General features: G+C 31.6%; 1 protein-coding gene across 4 annotated transcripts in view; it reads right to left on the bottom strand.

The window, feature by feature from the left end:
* The window catches only part of LOC118202361 (apoptotic protease-activating factor 1-like), a 311,048-nt gene that overhangs the window by 32,746 nt on the left and 265,075 nt on the right, over positions 1-13,227 (bottom strand). For all 4 annotated transcript variants that reach the window (XM_085822252.1, XM_085822253.1, XM_085822254.1 and 1 more), the window contains exon 12: positions 6,580-6,705. In XM_085822252.1, coding sequence (XP_085678378.1) covers positions 6,580-6,705 — 126 coding nt within the window. The remainder of the gene's footprint in view (positions 1-6,579; positions 6,706-13,227) is intronic.

Raw genomic sequence — 13,227 nt, 5'->3', positions numbered from 1 at the left:
GCTAATACATACTTTCTCTTAGAGATAGATATAATTTCTTGTTCAATTACAAAGTTTCATTGTTCAAGTCCTGTTATTGCTGTTGCTGTGTCTAGAAATCCCACTAAACTGTCAATCAAAATTGTTCTCAACAACCCCTTTGTCACTTTCTTCACTATCAGTAGTGATATTTTTTGCATTTAGAAGCATACTACAGATTTTTTTGTCCAATAGTTGAGTGATGATTGGTGCATTGTCATGGCAATGAAAAATTCTATTATATATAATCTTTATTTAATATCCCTTTTCCACTAATTCCATTAAATGGAAAGCTTTGCTTTTTGTTTGCAATACCTGAAAACCTTCAAATTCACCATCATAAAGTTTAGCTAGTATCCTTTACACACTTTTGGTGATGTATCATGAGATTGGTGACTCAAGACATGCTGTTCCACTAAATTCTGCATTGCTTTCATCGCACAGTGCCTACTTCCCGCACATGCTTAAGGCTTACCTGAGACCCAAATAAATTAATTCCCACATATACTTAAGGCTTATCCATGATATTAGACATCTGCAAAAGAGTGCAAAATGAGACTAGACATTCTGTAGACCAGTGCAGTCTTTGTGGGACCAAACTTCTGCTGCCAAATGTCTCTCCAAATTCTAAAAATTTTGCATCTCCATTCCTCCCCTAAATTCTAAAGATTTTTACTATCCTTTAATTTGTTGCTCCATGCTTCACCAAATTAAAAAAAAATTCGGCGAAAAGGTGTCAACACACTCAAGTATTCGCAAAAGAGTTAACTGAAGTATGTAATCATTGAAAGGTGTAATGTCAACATAAAAGTTTACCATGTTCTTTGATATTCAGTTACTAATACTTAAAAAAAAATGTTTAGACAATGCTGCATGAGTTATTTCTCAAGCTGCTGAGTGTTGATAGTAATGCAGTGATGAATGTACAAAAAAATAAATAATGATTCACCACATTGGCATTAGGATATAAATTAATCAGTAGGTGTAACATCAATGATGTTTCAATACAGAATGTTTTCGTTTGAGATGTAATGACCGCCCAAAAAAGGGCAGCTACAGAGCCAAATTATTGACCATATATATTTATGCTAATAAATGTTTGCTTCTTCAATATGGAGCCAATTGATTTAGTGCCGAAGTGAACTTCAGAATTGGAACTCTGAATGATTTATTATGGAAAAATATTGAAATTTAAAAATGTATTAAAAAGTTTTTATTCCAAATCCTACGTTTACATTAAAATATAGTTTGCTTTGAGAAAAAGGGTCCTTGATAATATTAGCAGCCTTTCTAAAATGTAAGCAACAGCTTGTTTAAGAAATTTACTATGCATATATGCCATGAAATAACTTTCGACATAAAACATCTTCAGAATCATTTCTATATGGTGCCTTTTCTATGCTTAGATAAGAAAAATCTTAAAGTCTCATAAATTTTGCCACTGTTAAACATTTCTGTAGTAAAAGACAGCAGGCTTTATTTATATAATATTTTTGCCATATTACATTCTATAAACAAAAAATCGACACACCAAAAAAGAATCATCCGACTGCTTTGATATTTCGTATGCATAAATGTTTTGGCCAAATATGCAAATGATTAAAATTTGGTATTCAATGAATTAATAGTGTGATCTCTAGTGCATCGGAACTGCGCATCCAGCAGATATACATAAGGAGCTGTTTTTGAACTGTTGTTAAAAATTTCTGTTGCATTGTGATTTTGGATACCGTTCAATGGCTGAAAAAATATCTCACTGCAGGATTCTAGCTCATTGCGGGCAACTGTCAGAGTTTGAAAGAGGTCGTATCATTGGATTGAAAGAGGCAGGCTGGGCAAATCAGAGAATCACTCGTCATATGAGTCGAAGTGATGTGGCAATTATAAGATGCTAGCAAGAATGGATGGACAATGGCAGAATTCAGCATAATGATAGCAGCAGTCGACCTAGGGCCACAACAATTTGGGAGGATAGAGTGATTGTCAGATCAGCTGTCACAGCGCCTGATTCATCGCTATTAACCATCAGAAGTGCGACCCGCACACGAGTGTCCACCATGACCATTCACAGACACCTCATAGAGTGAAATCTACACTCGTCCTGACTGTTATGCTACCTGCCATTCACACCGGCACACTGTCGAGCCAGATTACAGTGGCACTTGGCTCAATCAGGTTGGAACGATGGTGACTGGGGACGTATAGTCTTCGGCGATGAATCGCGCTTACAATTATGTCACGACGGTCATTGAAAAGACGTGTCTGGAAATGCTCAGAGCAGCATACCGATTCTGCTTTCACTACTGCATGCTACACAGGTCCTCAACCATGAGTTATGGTCTGGGGTGCCTTTTCCCTTGATAGCCAGACTCCTTTGGCTGTGATTAGAGGCACACTTACAGCACAGTGGTACGTCAACTACATTCTGAGACCTGTTTTGCTATCGTTTCTATTGCAGTACCTTGCCCATATTTTTCAGCAAGATAATGCCAGTCCACATATGGCAGCTGTAGCTATGAACTGTCTTACAGCTTGTCAAACACTTTCTTGGCCAGCCAGATCTCTCTCCCATCGAGCATGTTTAGGATATCATGGGAAGACGACTGTATCTAACAGGGAATGTTGATGACCTAGCCTGACAATTGGAGCAAATTTGGCAAGTAATACCACAGGAAACCATCCAAGAGCTTTATCAGTCTATGCCACACTGTCTGGCAGCTTGCATCCAGGCTAGAGGTGGGTCAACACCTTAGTTAGCTTGTTACTTTGTAACTATGTCACTCTGAAATAAATCATTCAATTGTTCTGAAATTCTAATCATTTTCTATTCTGTACATATTCTTCCTATCCACCAATTCTGGTCTCTATCGGACAACTCCTTCTTGGTACGTCGATAGAGAGTGTATTTGACGTAGTCAGAAGTGTCGAATACATACGTGATGCATTAAATATGCATTTTTGTTGCACATAAAATGAAGTTAAGTAAAACAGAAAATGATAAAATGATAAATGTAAAAAAAACTTTAAACTTTTTATTAATATACTTTATAAATCTGAAAAATAGCTTTTTATATTATTAATAAATATTTATTAGGCATTATAAAATAATGAGAATAAAGACATTTTAAATGAATCATCTTAAAAAAAAGTTGATTTGGAAATTTAAGGTTCAAAATAATTTTTGCATTTTTATTCAAGATTGTAACAAAGTGAAGATACATTTGTTTAGTCTATTATCGTTTATAACAAATGTTAGGCCTATCACACATTTTGTGGATCAAACCCAGGATATATTTTTGAAATTACTTAAAAGTCTCAACAGTTAATTTTATTTATTCGGTTGTGTTTTTAAATAGACAAGGCTTTTTTCAGAAACGGTTTGTTTATTTTAATTACATCATAAAATTAACGAAAAGAAAGTTCTGAAATAATTTTAATACATAGAAGATGTTTAACAGTAGATACTGAAAGTTTACCCCTTTCTGCAGGCCAAATATTCTCCATGATTCAAAATCTCTCAAATGGAACAGATGTCCCAGGCGAAGAGATTGCAAACTCAACATTTTAGGAATATTGTAACATAAAATATGAGATTTTTTAAATGCCTTAAAATTACTTTCCACTTCTCTTTAATAGCAACTGGTACTTTTTCAGGGCCTGAACACAATCTACCATTGAATTACTTGTTTAACAATGTATGTTCATCAAATATGTCATCAATATTTTTGGAATCTTTTATAATTTCATTAACAACTTATACATTCCCTTCTGAATTACAGAAAGTTACTAACTTAGTTATCCACTAACTTATTATCAAAATTAGTTATCCACTACTATAAGTACTGGATACTAGAATTACAAAAATTGTCTACGCTTGAGAAGAATTTTACTTCTTGAACATCCTTATTTTCTTTCAGAGTGCATAACAATTCTTTGGCAGAACATGTTCAGGAGTTTCCTCAAGTTGACAAATTAATTCAGAATATGTCGGAAATACTTCTGCTGCTGTGATAGAATTAGTTTCCAATTTCAGAACTACATCATTAAATAACTATAGGGTACCACATAAAAATTTCAGAAACAGTTCCCCTTTCCAGATTTAAAAAAAGAATCAGATAATAATTTTAGATAGTCTTTCACAAAATAAGAAACATGATTTTAGGCTATCAAAAATAGAAAGAATTCTTTCTATTGCAGGTAACAAACTAACAATCTGTTTCCACAAATTCACAGAACTCTAAGTTTTGTTGCTCTTATTGTATAGATATATGAAAATATTTATAAATTTTTATAGCACTAATGTTCAGGAGTAGAGAATCACAAGCTGTACATACTGAATTCTGTACAATGTGGGCTGAACAACCCATTCCTAAGATAGATCAATCTAAATCAATTTCAACTTTTCTGAACACATTTTCATTCCCTTTTCTCTCCATACTACCAAAATTACTGTTAGTATTATCAACAGTATAACACACCAACTTTTCTTCAAGTTTATATTTTTTTCACAGATTGCAAAAGGTACAGAGTCAAAATTGGAGCAGCTTCACCTGACACTTCATCAAAATTCAAAAGTTTAACTTGAATTCCCTTCTCGAGACTGAAATATTTTGTTACAACTGAAACAAGTTTTACTTCACTTCTGCTTGAGCTATCTATTGTTACTGTTTTCCAAAGAACATAAAACATAATCAAATATAAATGGAGAAATAATATTAACAACAATTACTTCAATTTTGGTTGTAGCAGATAAAAATTTTGGGTCATCAATATTTATCAAATTTTTTAACCACTTGAGAAGTGCTGCGTGATATTTTGAAACTGAGTTCCTATCTAGCAATGTTGTATGAAAATGCAGCATCTTTAACAGTACATTTCAAATCACTGTTATTGTTATTCGCATCTTTGGCTTAAAAAAAAAAATCTCTTATGTTTGCTGAAGCAGTAGCATTAATAGCATTCCTATGCTTAGCTGTTATCACATGGTTTTCAATATCACCCTTTCCTTTATGTGCAACAAAAATTCTAGAGTACATAGTGTGCAAAAAGCATGTTCATTGTTACTATCAGTACACAATTTCAAAAATTCGTATTCCTGTTGCAGGTCAATATTAAATGCATATTTTCTTTTGTCCATGGCTAAATGATGAGACAAAAAATGAATAATAAAATGATAAAAAACATACAGTTGAGATAATTCACACATGAAAACAACATAAACACTCTGAAAAAAGTAAAAGGTTGTGGCGAGACTAGCAGCCACACATCCGGCAAAATCAATGGCAGAGCTTGTTCCAAGGTTGGCTGAGAGATGCACAGCCATAAGAGAATGTTTTAAAACACGATGTTGAACATATAGGTCTAAAAATTTATAAAAAAAAAAATCTCATTATTCATACAATTCTCAAACCTAAATTACACTAAGAAAACAGGACTATCTGAGCTAATCCCGGATGTATGGATATATGAACAAATATGTCTAAAAAATATGTCAAAATTAAAAATGTGCAAAACATTGGAAATTTTACATAGAAAACTTAAATTTTTTGCAGGTGTGCTTAAAAATAAATCTATAATAAGATGATGGTAAACTTTTAATAGATTATAATTCAAAACTTGTTTAAAAAAATTTATAAAAATAATTTAAATATCAAATCAAATTTTTAAAGTAAATCAGAAAAAATATATAAATTTTATTTGGATTACAGTTAAATTTCGAATTATAGAACAAGAAATTAAGTATATCTAACTTAAAAGTGGATATTTTTAAATATACAAAATTTAAACCCCCCCTTTGGGGTTAAAATTTTGACTGCCAATTAAATTGTTATTTCAAAAAAAAAAAAAAAAAAAAAAAAAAAAGAGTCTGATTTTGAATCCAAATTTGCATGTTAGAATATAATGTTATACATAAATCTAATATCTATTCTAAATTGTGCTTTCAAGACATGAAAAATGCAATTGAATTTTGTCAATCAGCCAGGTAGAATGGCAGATATAAAACTTTCTTTCTTTTTCTTTTTTTGAGTGAGTGTATCTCAAAGCCAATGGGTTTGTGTCACCTTCGTCAACAAGACTACATAATCTCAAAAACTGCACTGAAGTGGCAGAGCAGAGACAGTAGCAAACAATATCCTAAAACAAAATATGAATTAAACTCTTTTCTGGATGTCATTCATGCATATAATGAAATTCACATAGAGCACTTAAAATCAGAACAGACATTTTCTTTTTACGATATTATTAGAAGTCTTTTTGTGTTTGTGAATTTCAAAAGTGAAAACTATTTGAAAGTAGGTTAATCATTTCAAATAGCAATGCATTTTATCCCATGCTCAATGGACTTAAGTACAAAAAGAGTTTGTTTCTAAAATTTAACATCTCTTACTGAATAAACAATATTTATACAGAACAAAACTGTAAGGCAAAAGTTCTGAACATACTGCGGACTTATAAGAAAATATTATCATGGATTAAAAATAAATCATATCCATTTTATAGATTTTATTTTGTCAAAAATTAACATTTCTATGTAAAATTAATACTAGCTAAATTACATACCCTAAGTGTGCCATCTTTCGAGCATGATACCAACCAATCACAAATCCTGAATTGAACACACATTAAAACAGACTGGCTATGACCTCGTAACACTTTGACAGGTAATGATTCACCTTCTTTCCATATCTAAGGGGAAAAATTTTTGAAAATTCCTATTCCTAATACTTTCAAAAATATTACAATAAGATAGAATGAAAAGTGAATTACAAATTCACACATTTAAATATTACTGTATTATACCTACCTCATAAATGCATAGGAGTCTTGTTAAATACAAATATACAGTGACAAGCAAGCACTGCAAATTATCTGAATTTTATATATTAATAAAAATACTGAGGAAAATCACTTTTAAAATGAAGAGAAGAATGGAAAAATTAAAAATAAAAAGTGGTCGAGAAATTGAAAAATAACTTTAAAATAAATAAAAAGAAATATATTTTTTAGTTACATAGCATTTACAAATATAGATATAAATACAATACAAAAGAAATTGATCAATAGTTAGTATATGTTTTCCTCTGATTAATTTTAAATAAATAATTAATTTTTTTTATTTACAACAGGCATTGTAGTTCATTGATAAATGCTGCAAAAGAATCGCTGCAACAAATATTACACTGACTGTGCCAAATTCTATCAATATAAAAAATACTTTAAAAGTAATCTCATATCTGTACAGAGCACTTCAGTATAGATTCAGTTTCGAAAGAGGTACTTTACTAGCATTTAAATGGTATCACTTAACTGCCCCAAAATTTTAAATTCATTGTCAATTAAAGCATAATCTGCAATAGAATATTGTGTTTAAATACACAGAATTAAGAAACTGAATTTCTTTCTAAGGTTTTTCATTTTCCATATTTGTACAATCCACAGAAAGGTTGAAACCAGCATGACAGACAGTTGTTGAATATTAATTCTTAAATATATTTCTTATTTGAATGTGATAGTTTTTGTGATTTATATATAATTAATTTTCAAAAATAAAACATCCTTTGCATTTGCTAACTTAAAAGTAATTATAAAGGACCCTTATATGATACCTCTATGTTAAAAATGTGAATTTATGCAAAATATGAACAACATATCTTTTTATACCATATTTTAACAAGAAAACTGAAAATATATAAATAACTTGAATTTTACTTGGCTAAAACAAATAGAAAGTATCCAAATAACCAGAATTCTGGATAATCTAATGTATTTCCAATTACGAAGTTTCCTAAAGAAAAACAATGTGATGTAGTCAAAATTTCATGAATACAGAGGTTCATTTTTGATATGGACCTCTTATATTTACAGATATTGAAAAATTTAATTAATAGAATTTTAAAAGCATTAGGAAGGACTTGATTGGACTTAAAGTCATTAATTAAACAAGCTAAATCTTTGTGAATGTGAAAAGCTTAAAAAAAAAAAATTAAAAAAAAAATATTAACAATTGAAGAAGTTTCTTGACTAATTTTTACAAACCTTAAGTCAAAATTATGAATGAATTTCAAATTATGATTTGCTATCAAAGCCTTGTTAATTTTGCCTTTTGGAACATAAGATTTGTCTTCCTCGATACAGAACTTTAATACTCTTGTCCAATATATCTCAAACCACACTGACAGGATATGCTATAAATGCCCTAAGAAAAGTCAGAAATGAAATTTTTAAGAATCAAACCCTGAATTTTTGTTGATATAAGAGAAAATAATTTGAAAACTGAACTTCTGATGAAGCTGTGCAATTTTATAACTGACAGAAAGATGAAATGGATGCATGATGAGATTATTAATGTTATTTCTAAGAGCGGAATGTCTTCTCTGATGGTAAGCTGAAAATTTTTTAATGGCTTTATCAATCACCATGGAAGAAAATCTTAGGTCAATGGCAATTGATTTCAAATAACTGAGTTCATTAGCAAGTACAGGTTTGGAGGAACAAATTTTGACAGCCCGAAATACATAACAGTAAAAAAAGCCGTTTTTTGTTTAGCCAGCTGACATGACATAGCATGGGGCGGTAAACAAACAGAAAAACATTTACAGTAAACAGTAGTGCTGAAATGGGATTCAATGCGAATTATAAAAATATCAAGGAAGGAAACGGCATTGTCAGATTCAGTTTCGAAAGAGAACTGGAGGGCTGGATCAATCAAATTTATAACAGATACAATCTGGGGTAAATCTTCTTTATTACTATCAAAAAGTGTGAAAGTGTTGTCTACATACGAAATCCAGAGATGAAAAGGTAGTTTCTCATATAATTTTACCTCAAAATAGTGCATGTTAATGTCAGCAAGTACAGGACTGAAGGGATTACCTATAGCTAATCCTTCAGTTTGGTAATAATATTCATTTTGGAAGTTTGTTTCACACAAAGAGACTTTAGTAAGAGATATTAACTCTTCAATTTCGGGACATGTGAAATGAAATTCTCAAAGTCTAGTTTCAAAACAATTTAATGCTCTTTTGACTGAAACATTAGTAAACAGTGATTTAACATAAAAAGAAGCCATAATGGAACGAAGGAGAGAAAAATGTTTAAGTTTATTGATAACATTAAAAGAATTTTTTTTTACACTGTGAGTATTGTTAAAAAGTAAAGGAGAACATCTGGAGACTAAATATTTGGCCAAAGGATATGACGCCATTCTCAAGTTGGAAACTATAAGTCAAAATGGAATTCCAATTTTGCAGACTTTGAGGAGATCACAAAACCTAGCACAGTTATAGGTGGAACGAGACATTTTTTAAACTGAGTTGGGTAGACATGAGAAGACTGAACAGCTATTTTTACTTTTGAGAGATCAGAAGTTGAAGGATCTTTAGTAATCGAGCATTATGGGCCTTTATCAACAATTTTCGGGACTCCATCAATGCATGTGCATGCTACTACATAACTACAATCTGTCTGCCCTTATCAGCTTTAGAAATTATAATGTTTGTATTAGAATGAATTTCATGTTAGATCTCCTATTCCTTTCAGTTAAGATTCAAAACAATCGATTTGTTATTAAAATGCACGTAATGAGTAACTAAGCAGCACATTACGTCTTTCTGTGTTATTGAAACTTTTCAGAATTTAAAAGCTTTTTTAACAGGGGCAATGATTTGAGGAACTGAAGGTTATATTTTAATACTTTTATCTATTCCTTCGAAAAATTTCTCCCCAGTGATTTTTCTTCAGTGTGTTCCATTTCTTCAGTCAGAATAGTACTAAACTGTCTTGAAACTAGGCTTTCAGAATTCCATTTCATACATACTGAAACTGAGTTAATTTCTCTTACTAAAATATCACTTTGAGTCAAACAAACTATTTTCCAAAATGAATATTATCACCAAATTGAAGAATTCACTATGGATAATCCCCTCAGTCCTGTACTTGCTGACATTTATATGCTCTATTTTGAGGTCAAATTATCTGAGAAACTAGGTGGATTCACTAAGTCATTTCTGGACTCACTATGTATGTGCTTTTGATAGTAACAAAGAAGATTTATCTCAAATTTTACCTATTACAAATTTGATTGATCCAGCAGCCTTCCAGTTCCCTTTTGGAACAGAATTTGACAATACCCTTCCCTTCCTTGATATTCTTATACTTCATAATACATATGATTTCAGCATTACAGTTTACTTACACTTTTCCATTCATTTAACCACCCCATGTTAAGTCATGTCACTCAGATAAGCAAGCTCCTTTTTACTATTGTGTATTTCACAATCTTAAAGTTTGAATCTCCAAACCTTTGTTTACTAATGAACTCAATTATTTGATATCAGTAGCCATTGACTTCGTATTTTCTCAGGTGGTCATTGATAAAAACCCTTAAAAAAATTTCAGCTTACCATCAAAGAAGATATTCCGCTATTAAAAATAACATCGATAACCTTATCGTGCTTCCATTTCATCCTTGTGTCAGTTATAAAATTCCATGGATTCTTCAGAAGTTCAATTTTGCAGTCATTTTCTCACCTCTGAACAAAAGCCATGATTCGATTTTTAAAGATTCCAATTCAAACTTTAATTCTTGGGGAATTTATAGTGCATTGTGTCAGCATGGTTTGAGATATATCGGCCAAGCAAAGAAAGCATTAAAGTTTCGTATCAAGGAACATGAATCTTATGTCCAGAAAGGCGAAATTAACAAGTCTTCAACTGCTAATCATAGTTAAAAATTTAATCATAATTTTGACTTTGGGTCTGCAAAAATTATTCAAAAAGCTTCTTCAATTGGTGAACGGGATTTACTTGAAGTTATTCACAATCACAAAGGTTTATCTTGTTTAGTTAATAACTTTAAGTCTAACACATTCCTTCCTAATGCTTTTAAAATTCCATTAACTAAATTTTTCAATTTTGTTACTTATATCTGTTGAAGATAGCACTACTTTTTTTGTTTACCTTACTGCTGCCATAGGGTATAATTGTGACCGTTGCTTTCCAGGCAGATTTCTTTCCTACTGATGAAGAGAGATCCGTACCTGTGTGCTCTCGAAATTGATTGGGTCATTGACTAAATCTTTGCCAAACACAAGGTTTTGCTTTGCTAATTTTATGTTTTACTTTGGCATGTCTCTTCTGCTTAAATAGAAAAACAAATTTTGCATTTGTCCTTCTCTACTTACACCTTTCCTGGGGGGGGGTAAGAAGTCTTTCCCATTATAGGAATACCAGATCTCCCTTCAGAAATGTTCAACAACTTCTCACAGAATCAGGTGATTTTCCTACTTCATGATTTTCAAAGGGTATGTTGCGGCAAAGCCAGTGAACTATTAAAAATAACATTACCCTTTACATTACCTCCTTGAATGGCATCATTTACTATTTTTTTTTTAATTCATAAATGTTTTTGCTTGTTCTATACTTTATTTTTATGTTAGGAAATAAATATGCATCTCCTAACATCTAGTGCCGGAAAAAAATACAAAACAGGAACTTGAACTTATACTTCCTACTGTTGGATTATACTTGCTGAATTATTTTACTTCCGACATTAAAACTTAGTTTTGTTTTTTGTTCTTTTCTACTACTCTGGCAATGGCGCCGACCGGTGAAGCTGTAGATAAAATGACACAACTGAAACGAAAGCGGAAAGCTGTGCGAAGTAATGTTTCTCACTTTTCTACTGAAATTGATACTTTGAATGATGATTTCTCAATTGAGAAGGTTGAATATATTTTTAATCGCTTAACAACTGCTTTAAATGATATGAAATTAATAGATAACAAAATTCACAACTTCCTTACTGACGATGAATATGAAAGTGATAATTTGCAGTGTGAAAACTATTTAGATACTAGTGAATCCGCAATTTTCAAAGCAGGAAAAATTATTCAGAACAAATTATTGCCAACTGCAAATAATATTACTGCTTCAAATATGGATACCAATGATTTGGCGATGACATTTGGCGACCTTTCTACAACACCGCCTGTGACTCAATCATATACAGTTAAATTGCCAACAATTAAACTACAATCATTTACAGGAGAAATTTAACAGTGGCAATGTTTTTGGGAACAGTTTAAATCTTCTATAGATGCCAATCCACATCTTTTGCAGTTATTGATAAACATGTTTTCCTCAGAGTTATTTAGATGGTGAAGCTAAATGTCTTGTTGATGGAATTAGTGTAATAGGAGATACCTATGAAACAACAACAAAAAAAAAAAAATGTTGGAGGAAAGATATGGAAATAAAGATCGAATTATCCAATCACACTTAGATTACTTAGTTTAAATGTTATTCAAGACCCTTCTCCCTACGCATCTAAATGATCTTTACGTAGAATGTAACAGAAGAATTCAAGCTCTAACTGCTCTGGGTGAAAATATTGAAGCATACGGTAGAATTCTAGTGCCAAAAATTATTCGTGCATTCCCCAATGATATTTGTTGCCGCTGGATTATCTATGCCAAGCGTGAAAAACTAAACGAAGGTAATATTACTAGATTGATGCAGTTCTTGGCAGAAGAAGTGGAAGGTGTAGTTGCAGCACAAAGAGCTAAATGTATGTTTTTTTTCTGATCACACCGTAAAGTGCACTGTAGAAAATTTTAATATCAATTCCAAAACAGTAAACAAACGTAAGAAAATTTCGCCATTTTGTTCATTTTGTAATACTACAGGACATTGGCTTCAATATTGTGAAACTCCTACAGACTATGATAATCATGTTCAGACACTTAAAACTTCAAAACGCTGCTTTCTGTGTACTAGCCATGGTCATAGAGTTTCAAACTACCCAAGAAAAAATACTGCACGATGCACTAAATGCAAGAAAAGGCATCATGTTTCTATTTGTTCTCCTGTTGAAAACAATCAAGTGCGGATAATTAACAGTGCTGTAAATCACATAACCTTTCCTAAAACAATTTTCACACATTTGCAAATTGCTCGTGTGTATGTTACTGGTCCCACAAGCATTACTAAATTAACACGCTGCATTTTAGATGGCAGTAGCCAAGCAAGTTTTGTTCACACAAACATTGAAAAACTTAAGCATTGAAAGTTCTGCATCACTTTCAGTTCAAGCATTTGAATCTTTTACTTCACAAGAACAACGTAGATGTGTTCAACTGTCACTTTCAAGTTTGTGGAGCAACCAAGCATTTTCAATCTCCACTTTTGAAGGCTCTAACTCCTATCAGT

Source organism: Stegodyphus dumicola, chromosome 8 (genome assembly GCF_044657685.1).
Source record: "Stegodyphus dumicola isolate Sdum_Otavi_A_Nest chromosome 8, ASM4465768v1".
Lineage (NCBI taxonomy): Eukaryota > Metazoa > Arthropoda > Arachnida > Araneae > Eresidae > Stegodyphus > Stegodyphus dumicola.
The sequence above is the reverse complement of the archived record's forward strand: the minus strand, read 5'-3'. Positions and strand labels throughout refer to the sequence as shown.